At 42.5% G+C, this 24187-nt stretch overlaps 2 protein-coding genes across 2 annotated transcripts in view; one reads left to right on the top strand and one right to left on the bottom strand.

Annotated features, from left to right (window-relative positions):
- Positions 1–24187, top strand: part of LOC140468068 (uncharacterized) — an 83936-nt gene that overhangs the window by 3065 nt on the left and 56684 nt on the right. The window contains exons 2-5 of the mRNA XM_072564254.1: positions 6218–6865; positions 20997–21208; positions 22737–22825; positions 23840–23979. Of these exons, the coding sequence (XP_072420355.1) occupies positions 21000–21208; positions 22737–22825; positions 23840–23979 (438 nt within the window). The 5' untranslated portion in view covers positions 6218–6865; positions 20997–20999. The remainder of the gene's footprint in view (positions 1–6217; positions 6866–20996; positions 21209–22736; positions 22826–23839; positions 23980–24187) is intronic.
- Positions 1234–8038, bottom strand: LOC140468070 (cyclin-dependent kinase 4 inhibitor D-like). Its single transcript, XM_072564255.1, has 2 exons — positions 7742–8038; positions 1234–5036 (listed from the first exon to the last, which is right to left on the bottom strand). Exons 1-2 carry the CDS (start codon positions 7877–7879, stop codon positions 4662–4664), a joined length of 513 nt encoding a protein of 170 aa, XP_072420356.1. The 5' UTR covers positions 7880–8038; the 3' UTR covers positions 1234–4661.

Raw genomic sequence — 24187 nt, 5'->3', positions numbered from 1 at the left:
ACTGTTTTTTGTCATGTAAATAAATGATTTGGACGTGAACATATGCATTATGGTTAATATGTTTGTAGATGACACCAAAATTGGAGGTGTAGTGGATGGCCAAGAAGGTTACATCAGAGTACAACAAAGATCTTGACCAAATGGGCCAATGGGCCAAACAGTGGCAGATGGAGTTTTATTTAGATAAATGTGAGATGTTGCATTTTGGGAAAGCAAATCAGGGCAAGACTTGTATACTTAACGGTAAGGTCCTGAGGAGTGTTGCTGAACAAAGAGACCTCGGAATGCAGGTTTATTGTTCCTTGAGAGTGGACTCTTAGGTAGTTAGGATAATGAAGAAGGTGTTTGGTATGTTTGCCTTTATTGGTCAGTGGATTGAGTGTAAGAGTTGGGAGGTCATGTTGCAGCTGAATAGAACATTGGTTAGACCACTATTGGAATACAGCTTGCAACTCTGGTCTCCTTGCTTTAGGATGTTGTGAAACTTGAAAGGGTTCAGAAAAGATTTATAAGGATGTTGCCAGGGTTGGAGGGTTTGAATCAAAAGGATAGGCTGAATAGATTGGGGCTATTTTCTCTGGAGTATCAGAGGCTGAGGGGGTGACCTTGTAGAGATTTATAAAATCATGACTGGCATGGATAGGTTAAATAGATCAAGTCTTTTCCCCAGGTGGTGGAGTCCAAAACTAGAGGGTTTAAGGTGAGAGGGTAAAGATTTAAAAGGAACCTAAGTGGCGGCTTTTTTTTTGTAAAGATTTGTGAGAATTCTTTAATTTTCTTCTTCGTTGTTTGTTGTCTGGCTGTCTCCAGCTCTTCTCAGAGAGAGTGGTTCTTATACACGCTGGGTCTGCTTGCATTATCTACTATGCCTCCCAACAATCCACACCATCTGAGAATTAGCCCTGAATGGCTGCTCATCATGTGTGAGCCAATGTAGTAGATGCTGGCAAGCTACCCAACTACAGAAGGCATCACAATTAAGTCAAACTCTATTCTCACTGAGGTAGGCCACACCGTTGCAGTAAGACATGGTAAACATTAAGAACAGTGGCTGATGATATTTTCTTCTCTAACTTTACCACCCATTCCCATCCTCAACTCAGTGACGAGACCATAATTGTAGCACTCACACAGCCAATCCCAGTATGTTCCCTCACCTTAGATCACACAATAAACCTTGGACATCATCTGTGTACCCCATGTAGAACAAATAAATAAAATCACACAGTCATCCACAGTAAAACTTTCCGAAAAAGTGATATAATTTATTTGCAGATTTTTAAAAAAGTATAACATCCACCAAACAAATTCAACATTATAAATATAATTATGTGCAACATGAACCAATTTACAATACAGCAACCTATAAAGTCTTCAAACATCCCCCTCCCCCCTTCCCAAAGTTGTGTTTTGTCCTCAACTCACTTTCACTTACCCTGAGGCCCTGAATCCAACTGGGAGAGACTTCCAAATTTGTCAGCCAGTACCATGCCCCAGTGACCATTCTTGATGTAATGGCCATTTTTTTGCAAACCCCAAACAGTTTAAAACAGCAAACTCTCTCAACAATAACATGCATCTAAGTGGCACTTTTAATGTAAAAACAATTCTATGCGCATCACAAAATGGGCACAAATGTAAATGTCTGTTGAGACAGAAAGGGAAAGATTAGGATGGGTAAAGTTAGACTAGTTTGAAGACAGACTTTAAGGAAAGCTTAAGAGAAAGAGAGATGTGAAGACACAGAGGTCTGAAGGACAAGGTCAGGGTGATTTCTAGCCTGCCCTGCTGATAGTGGACTGAAAGGAGAAGGTACAATATGCTGAAGATTCAAGTGAGCAATTGAGAAGGCATTTGAGGTCGACCAATATGGTTCTCATGGTGAGATAAGTTTGGAAAGGGCAAAGAACAATCAAGAGTGGGATCAGGAAAAGAGAAATGGACCAGAATTTGCAGTCTCCTATTATCTGGTCTCTCTACTATTGCATCACTGTTAGAAAAGGAAAAATATCAAATTGAAATTAAATATTTGGGACTGAAAGCAAGAATAAATTTACATACTTTTTTTGTTATTCCATAATGTGTCTCATTCCTGAGGGACCTATACCGGACCCATTTAACTTCTGTCTCCAACCAAGGGACAGTGAGACAATTTGTAATGACTGCCTTATCACTGAACTTGGCTGAGATCACATGATGGGTTGAGTAGTCTCCTCCTGTGCTGTAATGATTCTGAGTGACCTGGACTTAAAACAAAAAACAAATGGTTCTAGGTCTATATCATTCTTGTAATACCAAAATCCAACTAAAGGCAGCGTGTTCAATCAGCAAGAAGTTGCTGGTTGGCAAGTCATCCTGTGTGCAGGAGCTGAAAAGAGAAGTAACTTTTTTTAAAAGAAAAATCTGTTAAATCAACTTTTGTACTTCCCATGCATCATGTTGGAGTCTGTGCAAAAGACACATTTCTACCATTTAGGTAAAGCTTCATAAGCCATAAAATCCTATATCTGTAGCACCACTTCAAAACAAAAGATCATCAACTTAAAATGTGAACTCTGTTTTTCTCCTCACAGGCACTGCCTGACCATCTGAGTATTTCCAGCAATTTTTGTTATCACTTAATTTAATAGCTCTTGAAGGAAACTTAATTACAATTTTGCATTGTGTAAAAGGAACATAAATGTCCCAAAGTGCTTCATAGGAGCATTATGAAACAAAATTTGATGTTGAGCCATAAAAAACGATATTCGGGAAGATGGCCAAAAGCTTGCTCAAAGAGCAAGGAGTATCTTAAGGGAAGAAAATGAAATAGTGTGGTTTATGAATTCCACCTGAATGTACACTACTATTGGCAGAGCAATTAAAATCAGGAATGCTGAAAAAGCTAGAATTGGGACAGTGCAAATGACAGAGCAACTTCGGGCTGTCATAACTTAGGGAGGGACATAGTCATGGAGGGATTTGAAAGTTAGGATGAGCATTTAATATCAAAGGAGTCATTGTGAAAGCATAGTTTGAGTGGACTGGACCTTGTTTGAGTGAAATGGGCAGCAAAAGCTAATTAGAACTGTACTAGAATAATCAACTGTAGAGGGAATAAGGTATGAGGAAGGATTTCAGTAAAGCAAGATCTGGGAGGGACAGATTGGGTGGTACTGCAAAGGTGGAAATCATTAGTTGTAGATATGTGACTGCTCGTCAGTTTTCAAATCAAAAAGAAGTTGAAATGCCAAACTTTCACCAAAGCATTCGCTGGCTGAACTATTTTATCCATTTATTTGCATTCAGCAACCACACCTAAGTGACACTAACACAATGTACTGACTCAATGTTAAAAAATCTTGTTCAATCCTCTAAAGCACAGAGTAGTCTATAACCAACTCACAGCTGCTGAGAAACAAAAGGCCCCTCATGTTCATAGGACTGTTGCTCACTCAATAGAACATTTACTATAACAATGTCATTATGGCAGTGTATTGTTGGGTAGGGCATTACCATCAGCACCTGTTTAACACAAACAGGGTTGCCTCTTTATGCTGCCTTTGTGGTAAAATTCAATTTCATTCACTGGGATTCAGGAATTTGTGTTCTGCACATTGTGGTCTACAGTTGCATTTGCTTATCCCACAAGAACTGCAAAGCAGTGGTCTTACAATTGAACATTCAAATTGAGAACTTAAAGTATTTCACATTTTTAAAAAAAAAGTGTGTTCCCATTTTGTAAAAAAAAAATCACTTTAAAGCCATGCTTTCAGGATAAAGGATAATTAATTTTCAAATATAAATAAGCTTGATAATGCATTCCTTACATATATACATAATTATTAAAGCACCAATGATTCAAATTCACTGCTACATTAGCTGCTGTCTGTTTCCTTGTAAAAGTAGAGAGAAAATACAAAGCCACTTTGATGTGTACATACAACTCATTTTGCTTTGCTTTTTTTACAGTACTTTAAAATCATTGTAAACACACAGCACTTAAAATAAAAAGACCCAGGGTTTTCAACTCCATAGTTCACAAGATTTCTCCCATTTGTAGATGCTGTTTTCTGTGAGGGGCTCCTCTAGGCAGAAGATCAGCCTCCGTTCTACTTCGGAGACGATCAGTGCAGACCTTCGCGTTCAGTTGACGGCTCCTGAGTGTCCTAGCTATAGCTCCTCTGTTAAGAGGATGATCCCTTAGACTTCCTCACAAAATGCAGTAGTTTCTGGAACTGCATTGATGTGTGTGTCTTGGAGCTTTCTTGTACAGCACACTCTACAATGCTTTGGGCTTTTGAGACAAAGTACGCAAAACACGTGACTCAAATGATACTGTCTGATTCCACGCACCTCTTTTTAAAATGTTCAATGATTGGGAGATATAAACAGTAAATGAGTGGCATTATTTTGAAGGTATTTTTTACCAACCTTTTTTGCAAGATGGCCAGCACGTGTTTCTGGAGGAGTTGCCACAATGGCTCAAAGTCTTATGGCGGGGGTGGGGAGGTGATTCAAATTAACAACAATAAACAAGGAACATATGCAATGGGTCCACAATTAGCAGTGCAAAGTAGGAGTCCAATATGGTGGAAAGGAAGGATTCACAGCGTAGTCAAGACCACACAGTGAGAGAGGTAAAGTATAAGCAATGTCAGCATTTCTTAATAGGCTCTGAATCAGTGTTGAGTTTGTGTCTGCATAGCTTGCAGCTGTTGCTCTAACCAGGTAACTACTTCAGTTCTATTGGAGGCCCTTGCTAGATCCAGTGGTGTTTGTCCACTGACATTCTTCTGCAAAATGCTTGATCTTGGAGTCAGGTACTGGACAAGGTCCAAGTAGCCCTCTTGGGCAGCCAAGTGTATTGGCAGGCACCATGCAGCATCCTTGATGTTCACGTTTGCCTTGTATTTTATCAGGACCTTCATGGTATCCAAGAAACCACTCCGGGCCACGTCATGTGCCGGAGTAAAGCCCCATCTATCCTGGACATTTGGCTGTGCCCCATTCTTCAACAGTTCCTCTGCGACCATTGTACTGCCCAGCATCATTACCTGGAAAGAGAAGCACAAAAACAGAGATTTAGGCTCTGAGTGTAACCAAAGGAGCTAGCCCTTTGTGATGTGCCAATTAAATTAGTCTATGTATAGGAGGCACTGAAACAATTCACCAAGGCTTCTTCAATATTATCTCCCAAGCTTCTGATCTGCAACTCCCAGAAGGACGAGTAGCAGATGCACACAAACACCATCACCTCCATGAAATATACCATCCCAACTTGTACATGGAGCACAGTACACCTGCACTTTCATTCTTACTGGATCGAAATTCTTATCCTCACAAGTGAATGCTGCCTTCATTGCTCATCTCTAACTGTAATTGAGACAATGTCCAAATCCCAAAGATCAATACATCAAAATTAAGGTTTGTATTGAATAGCATTTTGGGGATTTATGGCTGAAAGTTTTGGTACTGAACTCCACAACATTCTCCATTTTTCTGTATAATTTACCATGTATTGAATCCCTTGCCATCTGAGTGAGCAAAGAATACACACTGAAGAATTGGAATAGGTGATTCAGCCTCTCAAACATGTTTAGGTTCTCTACAGTGTAGAAACAGGCCCTTCGGCCCAACTATTCAGTTACCGTTCAGCTGTACCACAGCATGATGGCAAACAACAAGGATTCACCAATTGTACATATTTCCTACTTAATGGCTCTGGGGAATGGAAATTAGGCCGAACTGTATTTTTGGGGTTAACTGTGGGCTTTGGTAATATTGGAGAGATGATTCTTGGGTTTTGGAGAGGAGCAACAACAGCATAGGGTTTATTTTTGATATGCTACTTGTAGAGAAGGAACCTACAATTAGACACTATTATGGTTTAGACCATTGGTGGAATCTTGCCCGAGTAATTCAGGCAGCAGTGTGGAAAACAGGCAGTAACAGATCATGCTTGGTTCCTATTGAAATTAATGGTGAGAGGGGAAAATAAAGAGGGGTGCAAGGTTTTAGGAAAATAAAGTGGGGTGGGCATGTTAGTGGTGCACTTTAGCAACCCGGGTTTGTTACTTTGTGAGGCACCTTGCACATGTCGAATTTGATTTTGTTTGCAATCAGTTTCTGGGCATGTTTGTGTGTGCCCGGCGATCTGTGTCTGTCTCCCTTTCTGTCTCACAGCTGCAGAACAATGTAAACATTCTAATCATGTATCTCTCTGACTCTCCCACAGCTGCAAGAAGATGTAGACATCGCAATTACTACCTTCCCCTGTGATTGTTATGAATTTGTCTCTGTAACAGCCCCGGGGCGCAGGGCTAGTGTGAAGTCTACCATGGGAACTCAGACATTATGGTGTCAGAAAAACCTCTGCAGAAGATGAAAGCAGTCTCTTTTGCGCAGCAGTGATGGATTTTCAGAGTCCAACGCCTTGCAACATTCAGTAATCCTTCCACATGACAACGTACTAACCTCAACCAAGGATTTTTGGTCAGAGGAAAGAGGAGGCGATTTGGGTACAGGGCATTACAAATCCAAAGTTTGACCTTTCCAGGAATGAAATTGGGGAATAATGCCATGCCACGAGTGATAGAAAGTTGGAAGTGATAATTGCTCAGTCGATTAATCATTATAAAGCTGAGGTCAAAGGATTGTTTTTTTTTGCGAACTAAAGGTACTAAGGATACTGGACAAAGACAGAAATATGGAGATACACAGGCAGTCGTAGATCAACAATTCCAGTGAATTTAGGGTGGTCGCGTGTGGTATAATTTTGGTTCACACTGCTACCTTATGCCGTTGGTGAGGGCTGCGGTGAGACAGAGTCCACTGTTAAATATTACTTAACACGAAAGACTAGCAACATCTTGTGAACAGCCTGGTAGGTAAAATACACAACCTGCAATAATTATTCTAACCCCACCCATATTTAAAGTGCTTTTAAATATGAAACGCATCTTTACCGCTTTCGATTTTAATTTGCAGAGCAGAAACAGTGTAAATTTAGAACAGCGATCGACAACGCGGACTGAAACCGCCCTGTTGTACACATTCCCCACTGTAAGACTCCGCCCTTCGTAGTAAAGTAACGTAAGAGTTACTGACATATTTGTCAAAGATTGTTGCTTTCACGGCTTTTTCTAAATTAAATCAACAATCGGATTATTTTAGCTCCGTTTCCACCTCTCCAAAATTCCATCCCGCCAACTGCAGGCAAAAAAATAGTTATCGAATAGAGTTTGGAGTCAGATGTCAAATAATTTCAAATCGGCTTTTCAACGTCAGCCGAAGGGGAAGGGGAAGGGGACGGGGAGGCGGGGAAGGGAGCCCCTTGGCTTCATTCATAAATTGTGACGACCCCAGTAGCTCACAACCCCAAACTGCGCCTGAACGTTTTATTTTGCGTTTCATTACATCTCTGGGCGCAGTCTGGGAACGGGTTAATCTTCCGCAGCAGGTTTAACCGGCTGACATCTCCGTCACAAGCGGCATCGCAACAGTCATTTACAAATCCGAATGTCACGCAAATCCCCAACTATGAATCTGCTGCGTTCGACATTAATGCAGATTCCGCTAGGACTTCCAAATTTTTACAGAATTCTTGTTACTGAAGGAGGTGAATATCATCCTGAAAAGGGTTCCTGTCGGCTCAAACGAGTGTGACTTTAACTTGGGGGGGGGGGGGGGGGGGGGGTGGTTAAAAACAATATGCTGCTGCTGTCTTTATCACTATTTCGAGTCGAGAGCTATTACCAACCTGCAGTGCGGTTTGTCCGAATTTATTCACCGCGTTGGCGTTCACCTTTTCATCGGTCAGCAGACGCTTCACCTCTTGCCAGTCTCCCCGTACGGCAGCCTGCGATAACTTATCCCCGTCCAGTATGGTTTTGCCCATATTTATGTGTGTGATTCCCAACGTTAAATATTTGCTTTGCTATAAGCCCTCCGAGACTGGAGGCGAATGCAAAAACCTACTGTTGTTGCTGCTATAGTCTCTCTCCGCTTGCCGGGCAAGTGAGTTCGCCCCCACTCTAGGGAGGAGTGAAGCAGGATATGATTGACAGACGCAGCCGCCAATCAGAGTGGCGGTGTGTGCCGCCGCCCCGGGCAACATTCTAAATCGCGACTCAACGTTCGGAGGCCGGGCTAGCCCACCAATCAGGGACGAGATAGCCCGAAAGGTGCAATAACATCCTGACGTTAGGTCTTTGTGACGTTATCTGTTTTGTTACTTTCACACTGTGGACGCACGCGCGGCTCCAGACTGACAGCTCCCCCGGGGCGACAATCGTTGCAACTTTGTGTTGTACTGAGTGGCCGAAGCAGCGGGTAGACTGACATTTTATCCCCTTCCCAACTAAAACGGAACCTCAGGAAGAGTCACTGGACTCGAAACGTTGACTCTGTTTATCTCTCCACAGATGCTGCCAGAGCAGCTGAGTTTCTCAAGCAATTTCTGTTTTATTTTAAAATCTCATTGAGGCTCATGTGGCACAGTGGTAATGTGCCTCTATTTAAGTCTGTACTTCAGGGGCATGCCCTGGTTGATTATATCTAATTTCCTCAGTTCAGACAGCACAAGAAGAGTCTGGTCCCATGGACAGGTTGATTATATCTAATTTCCTCAGTTCAGACAGCACAAGAAGAGTCTGGTCCCATGGACAGGTTGATTATATCTAATTTCCTCAGTTCAGACAGCACAAGAAGAGTCTGGTCCCATGGACAGGTTGATTATATCTAATTTCTTCAGTTCAGACAGCACAAGAAGAGTCTGGTCCCATGGACAGGTTGATTATATCTAATTTCCTCAGTTCAGATAGCACAAGAAGAGTCTGGTCCCACTGTCACTAAGCATTTGGCCAACCTGCCAATAATTCCATCCTTTTCCTTTTTTTTAAAAGTCAAATCTGTTCATACATATCTTGGGCAAGTGAGATTTAAATCAAGGCCGAGAGGTAGGGACTCTACTACTGTACTATAAGATCCTTTAGTCCATTTTTAGTCTTGAATTTTCACAGGAAATTCAAGAAAGCCTGGAGGCCTGTGAACAGTGTTGTGTCACAAGGATTGAGTCATAGAGATGTACAGCGTGGAAACAGACCCTTCGGTCCAACCCATCCATACCGAACAGATATCCCAACCCAATCTCGTCCCACCTGCCAGCACCCGGCCCATATCCCTCCAAACCCTTCCTATTCATATACCCATCCAAATGCCTCTTAAATGTTGCATTCTACCAGCCTTCGCCCCTTCCTCTGGCAGCTCATTCCATACATGTCTCACCCTCTGAGTGAAAAAGTTGCCCCATAGGTCTCTTTTATATCTTTCCCCTCTCACTCTAAACCTAGCCCTCTAGTTCTGGACTCCCTGACCCCAGGGAAAAGACTTTGCCTATTTAACCTATCCATGCCCCTCATAATTTTGTAAACCTCTATAAGGTCACTCCTCAGCCTCCGACACTCCAGGGAAAACAGCCCCAGCCTGTTCAGCCTCTCCCCATAGCTCAAATCCTCCAACCCTGGCAATATCTTTGTAAATCTTTTCTGAACCCTTTCAAGTTTCACAACATCTTTCTGATAGCAAGGAGACCAGAATTGCGCGCAATATTCCAACAGTGGCCCAGCCAATGTCCTGTACAGCTGCAACATGACCTCCCAACTTCTATACTCAATATTCTAACCAATAAAAGAAAGCATAACAAACGCCATCTTCACTATCCTATCTACCTGCGACTCCACTTTCAAGGAACTATGAACCTGCACTCCAGGGTTTCTTTGTTCAGCAACACTCCCGAGGACCTTACCATTAAGTGTATAAGTCCTGCTAAGATTTGCTTTCCCAAAATGCAGCACCTCGCATTTATCTGAATTAAACTCCATCTGCCACTTCTCAGCCCATTGGCCCATCTGGTCCAGATCCTGTTGTAATCTAAGGTAACCCTCTTCGCTGTCCACTACACCACCAATTTTGGTGTCATCTGCAAACTTACTAACTGTACCTCTTATGTTTGCACTGAGTTTTGTCATTTATATAAATGATTTGGATGTGAATATAGAAGGAATGGTTAACAAGTTTGTAGATGACACCAAAGTTAGTGGTTTAGTGAAGTGTGAAGAAGGTTATCTCAGAGCACAACAGGACATTGTTGAAACCAAAAGAGAAAATGCTGGAAAATCTTAGCAGGCCTGGCAGCATCTGTAAGGAGAGAAAAGAGCTGACATTGCGAGTCTAACTGACCCTTTGTCAAAGCTAAAAAAAAAGTGAGAAATAGGGAGGTATTTCGAAGCTACTTGGATGCTGCCTGAACTGCTGTGCTCTTCCAGCACCACTAATCCAGAATCTGGTTTCCAGCATCTGCAGTCATTGTTTTTACCTCGGTATTTATACGAGGCTGAGAGAAGGTGAGTCATGGCTCCAGAAGCAAAGGTAGCAATATAGAGATGATAATGACAGCGCATAGAGAAATTATAGGGTGATTAGGATGTGTGAATGACCAAGGCTGAAGCCAGTGCTGTGTGACAAAATATGGGGGGGCAGGGGTGAAGCAGAGGCAAAATGGAAATCAGGGGAGAAGGGTAGCAAAGGGGGAAGAGGAGAGAAAAAGGTGATGAGAGAGTGGGGAGCGAGAAAAAGAGAGACAATCAAGAAATAAGAGGTACAGAACAGTGAAAAAAATTTAAAAAAAGATAAATGAAATAAAATTATCTGAAGTTGTTGAACTCAGTGTTGAGATCAGCAGGCTGTAACGTGCCTAGTCGGAAGATGAGATGCTGTTCCTCCAGTTTGCGTTGAGCTTCACTGGAACATTGCAGCAGGCCAAGAGATGTAGCCATGGGAGCAGGATTGTGTGTTGAAGTGGCAAGCCACGGGAAGGTCCAGGACCTGATTGTGTACAGGACCTTGTTGAGATTGGCTGAGGAATGGTAGATGGAATTTAATTACATATGAGGTGTTGCATTTTGGAAAGACAAATCAGGGCAGAACTTATACACTTAATGGTAGGTTCCTGGGAAGTGTTGCCAAACACAGAGACTTGAGAGTGCAGGTTCATAGTTCCTTGAAAGTGGAATCACAGGTGGACCATGTAGTAAAGAAGGCATTTGGTATGCTGACCTGTATTGGGAAGTGCATTGCGTATAGGAGTTGGGTTGTCATGTTGCAGCTGTACAGGACATTGATTTGGCCATTGATTTCTGTGGTCTCCTTGCTACAAGATAGATGTTATGAAACTTGAAAGGATTCAGAAAAGATTTACAAGAATGTTACCAGGAGGCTTTGGAGGTTTTGAACTTTCGGGAGAGGCTGAATAGGCTGTGGCTACTTTCCCTGGAATGTCGGAGGCTGAGGGGTGACCTTATAGAGGTATATAAAATCATAAGGGACATGGATAGCATGAATAGCCTAAGGCCTTTTTCCCAGGGAATGGGATTCCAAAACTAGAGGGTATAGGTATAACATCAGAGGGGAAAGATTTAAAAGGGATCTAAGAGGCAACGTTTTTACACAGAGGGTGTTGGAATGAGCTGCCAGAGGACGTGGTAGGGGCTGGTACAATTTACAACATTTAAAAGGAATTTGGATGGTTATATGAAGAGGAAGGGTTTAGAGGGATTTGGGTCAACTGGTCACAAATGGGACTAGATTAATTTAGGATAGCTGGTTGGCATGAAAGAGATGGACCTAAGGGTCTGTTTCTGTGCTGTACATCTCTGTGACTCTGGCTGGCCCAGGCTTATCCACGCCCATAGCAATGTGGTTGGTTCTCACCTGCCTTCTCAAATGACCAGCAAGCCACTCAGCTGTATCAATCGTTAGGAAATCTCAAAATAAGAAACGAACAGAACATGGACTGCAGCTGTTCAATAAGGCAGCTGACTACCCCTTTCTCAAGGACAACTGAGAACAGGCAATAAATGCTGCCCCCACGAGTAAATAAAAACAAATCCAGAGGTCTTGCCTATTCTGTTATTCACACTCGTCCCCTTGTGTTGAATTCGCCAGTTTTAACAATGGTTATAGTGACTGGCACTGCTTCTTCGTCCGACCAGCAACTTGTCACGTTCGGATGTTAATGTAATTACCTGAGTTTTAAAATTTTATTTTTATATCCCTGAGTCTCAATCGTTGAAATAACTGCAAGGTTTTCCAGTCGCAGTGTGTTAATTGGAATAACAACCCGTAATGGTTTGGAGGACAAACAGGATTTGCTGAAGAAACTCGGCAAGTTTGGCAGCGTTTGTGGGGAGAGCGAGAAAAACAGTGTGTTTATAGTTCCGTATCACTTCTGTCGAAGCAGCTGCCAGCTCTGCTGAGTTTCTCCCGGACTTCTTGTCTGTGTTTCAGACCTCGAGCACCCCTGGGGTTTTGGTTACATAAACAGGGAGTCTATAGCCTTGCCGACTTCGGGAAAGTTGTGCCTTTCGTTTCTCACGCACACTCGGTTAAATTTATATGGTGTAACTCGGGTGTTCAGACTCCCAGATAACTCTGAAATAATGTCCAGTGCTCTGGGGTGTCTCCGGTGCGGTCTGTTACCAAGTCCACCAAACTGCAGAATTCATCTGAACTTATCCAAGACCGTAGGATGACTAAAAGAGCTTTACGCTGCAGTTTGTGATGAACCTACATAATTGCAAACGGACATCATTCGGTCATAATATAAAGGAATATCTCCTCACTTTAAACTCTGTGTTGCGACTGGGTTACAGGTTCAATTCTTTCGAAATGTGGAATTTCAGGCATCAAACTTTAAGCTTTTCATGAAGATGTGTACTCAAACTCCACCCAGCCAAGGCTTGAGCCCAAAACAAAGATACTGAGTGGCTCGCCAGCATTGATTATAACTGTGTCATAGCGCCTACAATGTCAAAATCGTCTCAAGGTAATTTACAGAAGGTAGGGATTTCCGAAGAAACCGAGGGAGGAAGTTGGAGATTGATCATAGGCGCGCATCCTTGTTCTCAAGAAGTGTGACATTATTTGGAAATTCTAGGTTTTTTTTATGATTTTGATTTTTTAAAATCTCAGTCCCATCTGATGACTCTTCGCCTAGAATTCAACAAAGAGGAGTTTGTTGTCTTGACTACATCCCACTTAAACCCACATGACTGGAAATGCACGAACTGCTGATTCATTTCATGACTGTTTACAAGCTAAGAAGCACAGGGTGACCGCAGCGCAGCCGCTAATGTTTACCCTACGGACTGAGGCCATTCAGCCCGCCCAGTCTGTGTGCTGGCCGATCGCTGCAGCAATCTAAAATGAAACAAATGCATCTTTCCCCGGGCTCCAAATATCCCACCTCCTCACCACGACTCCCTTCAAAGACGACAGTTGCTCCCTTGCAGTAACTTGCAGATTCAACAGCCCGCGCTGTGCAAAACGAGTACTCTAGCCTCTCCTACTGAACTGAAAATTAGATCGCCCATTACTTCACCTCTCTCTCTCTGCCGCCATTCCTTTCCCCAGCCAGTCCGGGGGAACTAGAACTCCCTTCATTAGTATTCCAAATATTTCAATTTGAGAAGATGGCAGTAATAGATTAGATAAGGAATCGAGAGCTCTGGGGATGTGGGTTCGGCTGGTGGACTTTGAAATTAGTGAATTGGCAACCGGAATTTGAAAATTAGCCTTCGTCGGGTGATTATGAAATTACCATGTATTAAAAACCTAACTGGTTTGATTAAGGGAGGAAATCTGCCAACTATCCCTGGTGTGGCCTACATGTGTCTCCAGTCTCATTCTTAACCTCCCTCTGAAATGGGCTCCTCCGTTCATGGGCAGTTAAGGATTGTCAACACAGGATGGCCTTTTCACATCCAATGAACCAATACATATTTTTAAAAACGCTCTATCATATCTATTCTCTATTTTCCCGAGTGGGCACAGTCCCGATTCCCTCTTCAAATCAGACGCGGCACTTCCTTGGCCCTTTTCTAGTAAACGGCGAGTTGTACTTTCAGTCAATAAAAACCGAAAGAACCGCGGATGCTGTCATTCGAAAACAAAAACAGAAATTGCTGAAAAAAGATCACCTGTGGAGAGAAGTCAGAGTTAACATGAAGGGTCGAGTGGCTCTTCCTCAGAACACTGTTTCCTCTCCACAGATGCTGAGATTTTCCAGCAATTCCTGTTTTCATTTGTGCTCTCAGTCAACAATGTCCCAATGTCTGGAACACCCTCCAACTTCACCGCCCTTGCCCCATTTTCATCAACTTATTCTGTCCTTCCTGCTCATGCGCTTAGAATTATCCAACTGCTTATGGGTCCTTGCAAAATCCATGGTTCCTGCGTTTCCAGACATTGTTTGTTGTGGAAACCGAAAGATACAAAGTTCCCTTTCGACAAACTCGGTGCTTCGCAATATTCAACATCATCACGGTTTCTTTCCACCTGTGGCATGACCTCTTTGTGGTCAGCGCCCTATTTACTAAACCCACAATGATTATTTACCTCACATATTTTCAAAAGTAATTGTGTGTGTGAAGGTGAGATGTGAGAAAACAAAACGCGCTTTACAAATGCAATTGTAATTATGGAGGCTTTTAAAAATAAACAAACTGGAAACGTGTAACAAAAAATTACTCTGAAACCTATGAGGTAAACCTTGTTGGACTAATCCCATACTGTTTGGAGCCACTTGGCTCAATTGAATCCACCTTTAAGCACACCGATTTATGAGTGCAAACTATATAAGCAAAGCTTGCTTATACCAGCATGTTATGAATGGCGTTGTCTGGTTTGCCATTCAGTTTTTAAGGCTCCTCCTCCTCTTCCTGTTATTGTTGCTACGGACGCTTCTCAACCCGGTGAACCACCTCGGCGGTCGTTTAATTAAAAAGAAGTCATACTTCTCATTGCATTTAATCACAGGCGAGTCGGCCTTTCGAGTAAGTACAATGTGCAGTGTAATCCACGTAGTGACAATGAAATTCTGTTTAAACAGTACAATCTCATTTCTTCCCAGATTAGCTTCCAATCTGTTCCCGGAAAACCCCCTGCAAAAAGGCAGCTATTCAGAATTCCAGGTTAAAACGGATGTCAGCGCAGAGTATTTCTACAGCTGCTCCAAATCCCACAGAGGTAAAATTAGATTCGATTACCTTCAATGGAAACAGGCCCTTGCCCCAACAAGTCCGCACCAAGCCTCTGAAGAGTAGCCCACCCAAACCTATTTCCCTCTGGCTAATGCACCTTGCACTATGGGCAATTTAGCGTGGTCAAATCACCTGCCTGCACATTTGTGGACTGTGGGAGGAAACCGGAGCACCCACGCAGACATGGGGAGAATGTGCAAACTCCATACAAATAGTCGTTTGAGGCCGGAATCGAACCTGGGTCCCTGGCCCTGTGAGGCAGCAGTACGAAACACTTGAGCCACCGTGCCGCCAAATGAGTTCAAATTCGTCCAAACGGGTTGGTCCCATTCAGAGCGCTATAAATCAGAGCCTCATTTCTGTCCCGAAACCTACAGTAGCGTCAGGGGTGCTGAGATTTATTTTTTTTTTCACAGGATGACCCATCGGTAATTGCCCTTGAGAAGGTGTTGAGGGTCATTAAATAGGCTGCTGGGCTATTTCAGAGTCAACCACTTTGTTGTGGGTCTGGAGTCATCTGTGGGCAAGGGGGGACAGATTTCCTTAAAGAAAATCAATGACCCAGATGGGAAGTCTCATGATCAGTATTGCTGCAGTTTGCAGGGTATTCCCAGTTAACATCCAATGACCCCTGTATGTGTGACCCCGTCTTGTAAGGATAGGACTGGATCAAAGAGCAGCATTGGGCATGCCATAGAATTATTAAGCTGCATTTACATTCCAACTATAGCATGCACCTGTTACACTGACAGAACATTAGCACAACAGCATTGACTAACTTCTGCTGACCTAATAATATTAATATTCAGCCAAAAAAAAACACCTCCACAAACCACTGAAACTCTCCCTTTACATGTTCACACTGAAAAGTAATTCTCGCTGCGTTGGCGGGACCTGTTTCTGCAAACTCCAGTGTGGTCGATGACTGGTTTATCTGATATTTCATGATGTTTTTCTGCTCAAAGTGTCAAATGTGGTCTGGAGTGTAAGACAGGAAAATGATGAAGAAGTTTCATCACTAATTGTGGGAGCTTGCTGTACACATTGTTTCTTAAGTTACAACAGCGATTGCACTGGACAAAAACTCTGATGGCTGAATGAGACTCATTGAGACATTCTGGAATTGTGCAAGGTGCATTATGGATATATAAAATTGCAAGAAGAGTCATAGAGGTTTTACAGCACAGAGCAGGGCACTTCAGTTTATTGTGGCTGTGACAGTCATCAACTAATTATTCTCTTGTATGCAATGGAAATTCAAGTTCTCATCTAAACAGTTCTTAAATGTTTTGAGGGTTGCTACTTCTACCAGGCTTTTATGCACTGAGTTCCAAATACCCACCACCCATTGGCCTCTAAAATTGCCTCTAAACCTCATAGTCCTTACCAACAAGCTATGCCCCTGGTTATTTACCCCTCTTCGAAGTGGAATTGTTTATCTCCATCTATGCCTCTCATAATTTTGTGCACTTTTCCAGTTGTGAACACAGTCTGTCTTACCTTTGACAGTGAAACTCAGTATAACTGAGATCTTAAAAGCTACAGGTAACCAATCCAACACAGACTTGGAAAGTTGTTCTAGGCTTATGTACAGCCCAATGGGAGAGGCTGCGTACTAATAGGGAGAGACTTTGGCATTGGGCTATCTTTTGGGAAGCAGGGTATTGTATAAAAATAGGAAGTATATTAAACCCCTTCAGCCACACACTAGATGCATCACAGCAATTTGTTGGATACACAGCTGTGTATCAGAGATCTATGGAGAGCACTGGACACTTCCTCTACCAGGATACCCGCAAGAGAGATATAAAGATTGTGGGTGACAGCTGGAGGACAGTCACTGAGAGCAGCGATCTCTGGAGGCTGACTCTTTGGAAGGTCATTGGAAGTGGTGAGCAGAAACAGAAATCGCAGCTGGCTGAGAAGAGAGTCCAACGAAAACAGAGTCCAGAGAATCATGCACCTTCTCAGCCCATTATCTTCCTCTGCAAATTGGGGCTCCTGAGTCACACCAGCCAATGCCTAACATGGAGGTGACTAACTATATTATGAGATTGAAAGACAACAGGAACGTACAGCTCAGTATTTTTCTGCAGGAATGGAAAATTGTGCTTTCAAAACAAAACTGACCCACTTCTCAGATAGTTGATTTGTTGCAACAATAATAGAAATCTGGGTACAAAATTGGCTAAATAGGAAGCAGACAGTAATGCTCAATGGATATTTTTAAGGCTGGAGGAGGAAAGTTCGCACTGGAGTTCCCCACAGGTCAGTACTGGGCCTTTGCTCTACCCAATATGTATTAATGATTAGGATCCTGGTGTGCAGGGGACGGTTTCAAAGTTTGCAGATGTCTCTAAATTTGGACAATTGTCAGCTGTGAGGAAGACAGTATGGAACTTAAAAAGACACTTGACGGTTTGGTTGAGTGGAAAGGTGGGTGGCTGATGAGGTTCCGTGCAGAGAAATATGAGGTGATGCACTTCGGTTGGAAGAAGATTGAAAAACAACATAAAATGGATGGTTAAAAAACTAAAGTGGTGTAGAAACAGAAGAACCTGGGTGTATATATGCACAGATCATTAAAGGTGGCAGGACAGATGAAGAGACCAGTTAAGAAGACATACACTGTTCTCAAAATTTTTAATAGGGTATAGAGTACAGGAGCAAGGAGATGATATTGAACTTGTAAAAAGGCACTTATTAAACTTCAGTTGGAGTACTGTGTCCACTTGTGGGCACCACATTACAGGAAAGCTATGACTGCATTGAAAACAGAGCAGAAGTGACAAGAATGGTTCCAGGAATGAGATACTTCAGTTGTGAAGATAAATTGAAGAAGTTGGGACTGTTCTCCTTGGAGAGAAGCAGGCTGAAAGGAGGTCTGACAGAGGTTTTCAAAATCATGAGCAGGATGGATAGAGTAGATAGGAAGAACCTGTTCCTGTTTGTAAGATAGAAGAGAGAGGGCATAGATTTAAAGTGATGTGCAAATGAAGCAAGGGTGATGTCAGGAAAAAACATTTTATGAGTGAATGTTAGGGTATGAAATGCACTGCCTGGCAATGTAGTGGAGGAAGGTTCAATTGTGGCATTCACGAGGGTATTAGATGACTATTTGGATAGTAGGGTAAAAACAATGACTGCAGATGCTGAAAACCAAATACTGGATTAGTGGTGCTGGAAGAGCACAGCAGTTCAGGCAGCATCCAACGAGCAGCGAAATCGACGTTTCGGGCAAAAGCCCTTCATCAGGTGTGTGCAGGGATTGGCACTAAGTAAGAGAACCAGGGTAGGCACGATGGGTCAAATGGTCTCTTTCTGTCCCATGATAATTCTGTGATTACTTCTATGTCAAACTATGACTTGTAGAGCAGAATATTCCTATGTTTGTGGATTCAGTTGACGTTCCAACGTCAATTTCACAATAAAATTCCTTAACATTGCAGTGCTATAATTATGAAGACACTGGGAACATTTGTGACACAGCACCACCTAGAGTCTCTGTTCTTAACTTCACCTGCATTCATTTATTTTGCAGTCTAAATACAGTACAGATTTATTAAGTTCTGAGGAAGAGTCACCGGACCCGAGACTTTAACTTTGATTCCTCTGCACAGGTGCTGCCAGACCTGCTGAGCTTTTCCAGCATCTTCGGTTTTTGTTACCGATTTATTAATGCTGAGTGCGTGATGACTGCAGGAAATGCTGAACAGGTCAGGCGGGTATCTGAGTATAGAGAGAAACAGAATTAATTGTTACAGGTCTGTGACTTTTCGCCTGAGCTACTGATTACTACTTTGAAACTGACAGTTACTTCCGGACTCATATGCAGAAAAGTTTCAAAATCAGAAGTGACTATCAATGTGTCTAGGCTTTTCATAGGTTACAAAGTAGAGGTTTAAATGGTTGCTATCTCCCCTGCAATCAATGAACGAAAGTATCCCTCTCCATAATGAGGTCTTGCTGTGAAATAAACCTTTTAAAACTTGAAAATCACACACCACCAGGTTATAGTCCAATATGTTTATTTGGAAGCACTAGCTTTCGGAACGCCGCTCCTTCACCAACTCCACAACCACCCGATGAAGGAGCAGCTCTCCAAAGGCTAGTGCTTCCAATTAAATTTATTGGATTATAACCTGGTGTTGTGCGATTTTTAACTTTGTACACCCCAGTCCAACACCGGGATCTCCAGATCATCTTTGAAAAGTTGGTTCTGTTTCTTGCTTGCAGATAACCGCCTGACTTGCTGAGAATTTCAAGCATTTTCTGATTTAACCTGAAAAAAAAGGCTACACTTTGTTGAACAAGGTGTAACTGGGTTTATGACAGTGCTCAAAGTTCCAGAATTACTGCAGAACATCCTCACTGGTCTGAAAAGCTACGGCTATATTTGTGGATTGTTAAGCGTCTTTGTAATAATAAAAACAAATGCGCACTTTTTAAAACGTACAGGTCTGCCACTCACAATTGTCTATATGATTTCCTGAAAATTTAAATTACAAGCAAAGCAAAATTTAAACTTAAAGTGAAGGATACTAAGTGCCATTAAGTCATAGTTCGCTGTAAATGTTTGGCCCTTTATCCACTTGCTATCGCAGCAAGCCGCACCCTTGACTTTGTACCAGTTTTAAATTGTCATCGGGAAAGAGAAGCTCAGAGATCATCAGATCATTGTGGGTGGCTTTCTTTGAGATACTTGCAAGCACCTTTGACAAGACTGCCATACCCAGGACATTATAGTGGGAACACAATGGAGGTTAAAGGGGCTTATTATTGCTATTCAAAGATCCTCAATCTATTTTCTACAATCCATGGGGAATGCCTTTTCAGCCTGAGAAAGTATATTTTAACGCACTGAAAGATTTAATGGAGTTGTCTGCATTAATTTTGACTGCATTTTTGTCTCCTCCTCTCCTGAAGGTGATGGAAGAAATCAAGATGATAAGCAGAGGGTAGGGGAGTCCTGCATGAAGGGGCACAACCTAAAGATCAGAGCCACATCAATGACATGCATTACAATTTTGTTAAGGCACCTGTAATACATCTCCCCAGCCTTGTTGTAATGTTGGACTCTCCCACAAGTGGAAATATCAATAAATTAGTTACCCAAGATTTTTGGACTTACGTTTACTGAACGGAATGACTGGCAATGGGGGAGTGAAGTTTATGGGTTGAAAGGAGTGGTAAGGAGGAGTGGAGAATTGAAATGAGTTTAAAACAATCTAAATAGGTGTTTAGGAAACTCTTGTTATCAGCAAATAAATACAATCAAATCTCCAACACAGTGGAGAAGTGTACTGCAGTGATGAAATGCAATACCAAATTCCTGAGAGCTAAGTTGAAACAGGGAGTAGCATAGCATGAGGGCCACAGACGAGACAGAAGAGCTCCAATGAGAACCTTTGAATGTACCTAGTTCACAAATGAATATCAGACTTTTGTTCTATTGAAGACAGAGAAGCCGAGAGAGTGAATCAACACCAGACAGGTCCAAGTCCTGGGTTGCCAGAATTAAGAGTTTTTGGGAGGCACCAAAACAGCTGTTTGAAATGATGAACACTTGAAAGTAAGCTGACAATAAATGTGCTTGCACATCTTCCCAGACTGGTGAAATGAATGATTTTTGGTGTAAGGTATATTAGACAGCATTGGTGCATTCTGACAGATCCTGGCAGACTATATTTTCACGAGATTCTTTTGTTCATTTAAAGAAGCCTTTCTGTTTTTAACCAGTCCTCTGTGATAATTCTGCAACTGTAAATTGAAAGATGGCCTGTACCTGTAATATGGAGACTATCTAATGATTGTAGGATGGTATCCCAGCAAAAATATGTTTTTATTTTACGTGATCAAGCAAAATTGATAAAAGAGGTGCTGAAAATATTTTCTTTTTTAAATGTTTCATCATAGGAAATGTCAGAACAAATGCTCATGAGGCCCAAAGCCCCTCAGTCCAGTGACTTGAATTTAGCTCGAAGACTAAACAAGCTTTGGAAATACATTGATGCAACAGGACTTCAGAAAACCATGGAGGACCTGTGTGCCCAGCTGCTGAACATGGCAGAGCTGCCATGCAACCCATACCTGGGGTTTGTCCATCGACTGCACCAGCAGGCAGAACGGTAAGTGACAACAACAATTTGCATTTATACATCAGCTGTGATGCAGGGCATTCACAGGAGCAGTTTAGGACACAAAATTTGACACCAAACCACATAAGGAGGCATTCAGATAGTAAATGCTTGGTAAAAGAGACCAGTTTTAAATGGTGTTGGAAAGGAGAAGAGAGAGGAAAGAGGAGGGGCTTAGAGGCAGACTTCCAAGGCTGGGGTCTGGTCAGCTAAAGACACCGCCACCAATTCTGAAGTGATAAAATTGGGCATGTGTCAAAAACCCAAACTGGAGGAGTTCAGAGATTTCTGAGGTTTAAAGGGCTGGAGCAATAGAGAGAGGTATAGCCATGAAGTGATTTCAAAATAAGGAGGAAGATCTTAAAATTGAGGTATAGCTGGATTTTCACTGCAGTGAACAGGCTTATTGACTATAAAGTAAAGTCACCACAGTCCCAGAGGGCTGCTCTTTCATTGGAGAGAGACAACTAGCAGTGAGTTTAACCTGCGATCGGGTCACCGCGCTTCAGGTGAAGGATGAGGTTGAGAAGGCTGGACCTTCATGGTAATGTCAGCTGGTGAGGACATTGAATCTGTGCTGTTGGCATCACTCTTCATGGCAAACCACAAATCCAGCCAACTGAACTAATGACTCCCATTGACTATAAATGGGGCACCTTGGTACAGGGTTCATGGGTCAATAAAGTCTGACGCTGGAAAAGGCACAGCAGGTCAGGCAACATCTGAGGAGCAAGACGGTCGACATTTCGGGCAGAACCCTTCACCAGGACCAGGGAGGGAGAAGGGGCCTAAGAAATAAGACCTCCTCCCCTCTCCAATCCTGATGGAAGTTCCTGCCCTTGCTCCTCAGCTGCTGCCTGACCTGCTGTGCCTTTTCCAGTACCACACTTTTTCATCTCTGTACAAGCAAAGACTACCACAGCATATCATGGAGTTGAATTTGACCTTTTGTTGATGGGTACTTTAAAGTCTGCTGTATACCAGAATCTTGTAAAAACTCAATTGTTTTATTCATGTCCATGGCTTCCAGGTTATTAGACTGATATAGTAACAAGGCAAAATTGTAGGACTGCAGATGCTGCAAATCAGAGTCTAGATTAGAGTGGTGCTGGAAAAGCACAGCAGGTCGGGGAGCATCTGAAGAGCAGTAAAATCTACGTTTTGGGCAAAAGCCCTTCATCAGGAATTCCTGATGAAGGGCTTTTGCCCGAAACGTCGATTTTCCTGCTCCTTGGATGCTCCCTGACCTGCTGTGCTTTTCCAGCACCACTCTAATCTAGACTCTTATATAATAACAACTTTGCTACCATAAACGAGTGTTACATGGTGGTCCCCTTGCATTTCACATCAGCTCTGATGCAGAGTCATCTAGATTCAAAATGTTAGCTTTGCTTTTTCTCCATGGATGCTGCCTGATCCGTTGTGATTTCCAGCATTTTTTTGTTTCCAGTACAAATTCCAACATCTGCAATAATTTGCTCCTATCTATGCTGTTACATGGTGTACTTGTGTTCCTTAGATTTCGCTTAAACAACACCTTGCCAATTGAAAGAATCCTTTCTGATTTGAACTTCCCAACATTTTCCACAGCCGTTGGATACATATCAGGTACAGTGACCAGAAATTGCTAACCCTGATGGGATTGTGTTCACTGTGACACGTATGAACAGCTGACATAAACTCCACTGGCTAACCTCACACAGATAGACTGCAGTGGACACTCAGGCAAGATAGCAGAGGTTTCTGTTAACCATGAAGTAATGGCATTGTCAGTGGACGAGTGATCCTGAGGCTCATTCTGGGGCCAAGAGTTTAAATCCGACTTGTTGGAATTCCAAAGCAATGAATAATCCCAGAATATAAAACTACTCTCAGTCGTGGCAACCCTGGGCCACGTTGGCTGTAGGCTGTTGTAAAAGTCCACCTGGTTCACTAATGTCCTCCATGGATGGAAATCCACCATGCTTTCATCCTGCAACCAGGGTAGATACACAGCAGTGTGGTTGACTCTTAAAGGATAAGCAAGGGCTATAAGGGACAGTCAATGAAGGTTGGCCTTGCCAATAATGCCCACATCCCATGAAAGAATTAAAAACACTCACTAGATTTCCTCCTCTATTGACGTCTATATAATGGAATACAGTGGATGGTGTGTAGTGGTGTATAAGAACCAGGAGCAGAAGTAAGCTGTCTGGCTCTTTGAGCCTGCTCCGCCATTCAATAAGATCATGGCTGATATTTTCATGGACTCAGCTCCACTTACCCATCCCCTCACCATAACCCGTAGTTCCATTATTGTTCAAAAAAAACTATCTTAACGTTAAAATGTTTATTGAAGTAGCATCAACTACATCACTGGGCAAGGAATTCCATAGATTTACAACCCTCTGGTGAATAAGTTCCTTCTCAATTCAGTCCTAAATCGGTTAATTCAATATTGCCTGTTTTGGATCATCAGAGCTTAACTAAGATGAATTCTAGGTCTCTGTTGGTGGGGGAACTATGATAGTTCCATGTCAGGATGGTTCTTCCAGCTTCCTATGTTAATATTGTACCTCTGGTCACAATAGACAGGCTAAGTTACTAAGAATATATTTTTTTTCTTCTCATTTTATGCTGGAGGCTCCAGGAATTCTACCCATGTATGGGGCCTGCCCAGCTTGTTACGCTGTGTCTCTCCAGCTCATATTAAACAATACAGCTGGTTAGTGGATGATGTTACACCTCCCCTGGCTACCCTGCATCATACAAGTACTTGCACCGTGAGTCTTTTATTTCTTAAATAGCTATACGGCTTAATTCCAATAAAATTCATAGCTTTTAACGTAGAATTTTAACAGACGGTAACATACCATGTGTTAGATGGTAGATGCAGAAATGCTGCATAAGAACCGTTCACTTTGTGATATGTCAGCTGCTGAGCGTAACTTGAAACAAATCAAATTAAAAATCAAAAGTCAACTAACTCTG

The sequence above is a fragment of the Chiloscyllium punctatum genome, chromosome 46 (genome assembly GCF_047496795.1).
Source record: "Chiloscyllium punctatum isolate Juve2018m chromosome 46, sChiPun1.3, whole genome shotgun sequence".
Lineage (NCBI taxonomy): Eukaryota > Metazoa > Chordata > Chondrichthyes > Orectolobiformes > Hemiscylliidae > Chiloscyllium > Chiloscyllium punctatum.
This window is presented reverse-complemented; position numbering and strand designations above follow the sequence as displayed.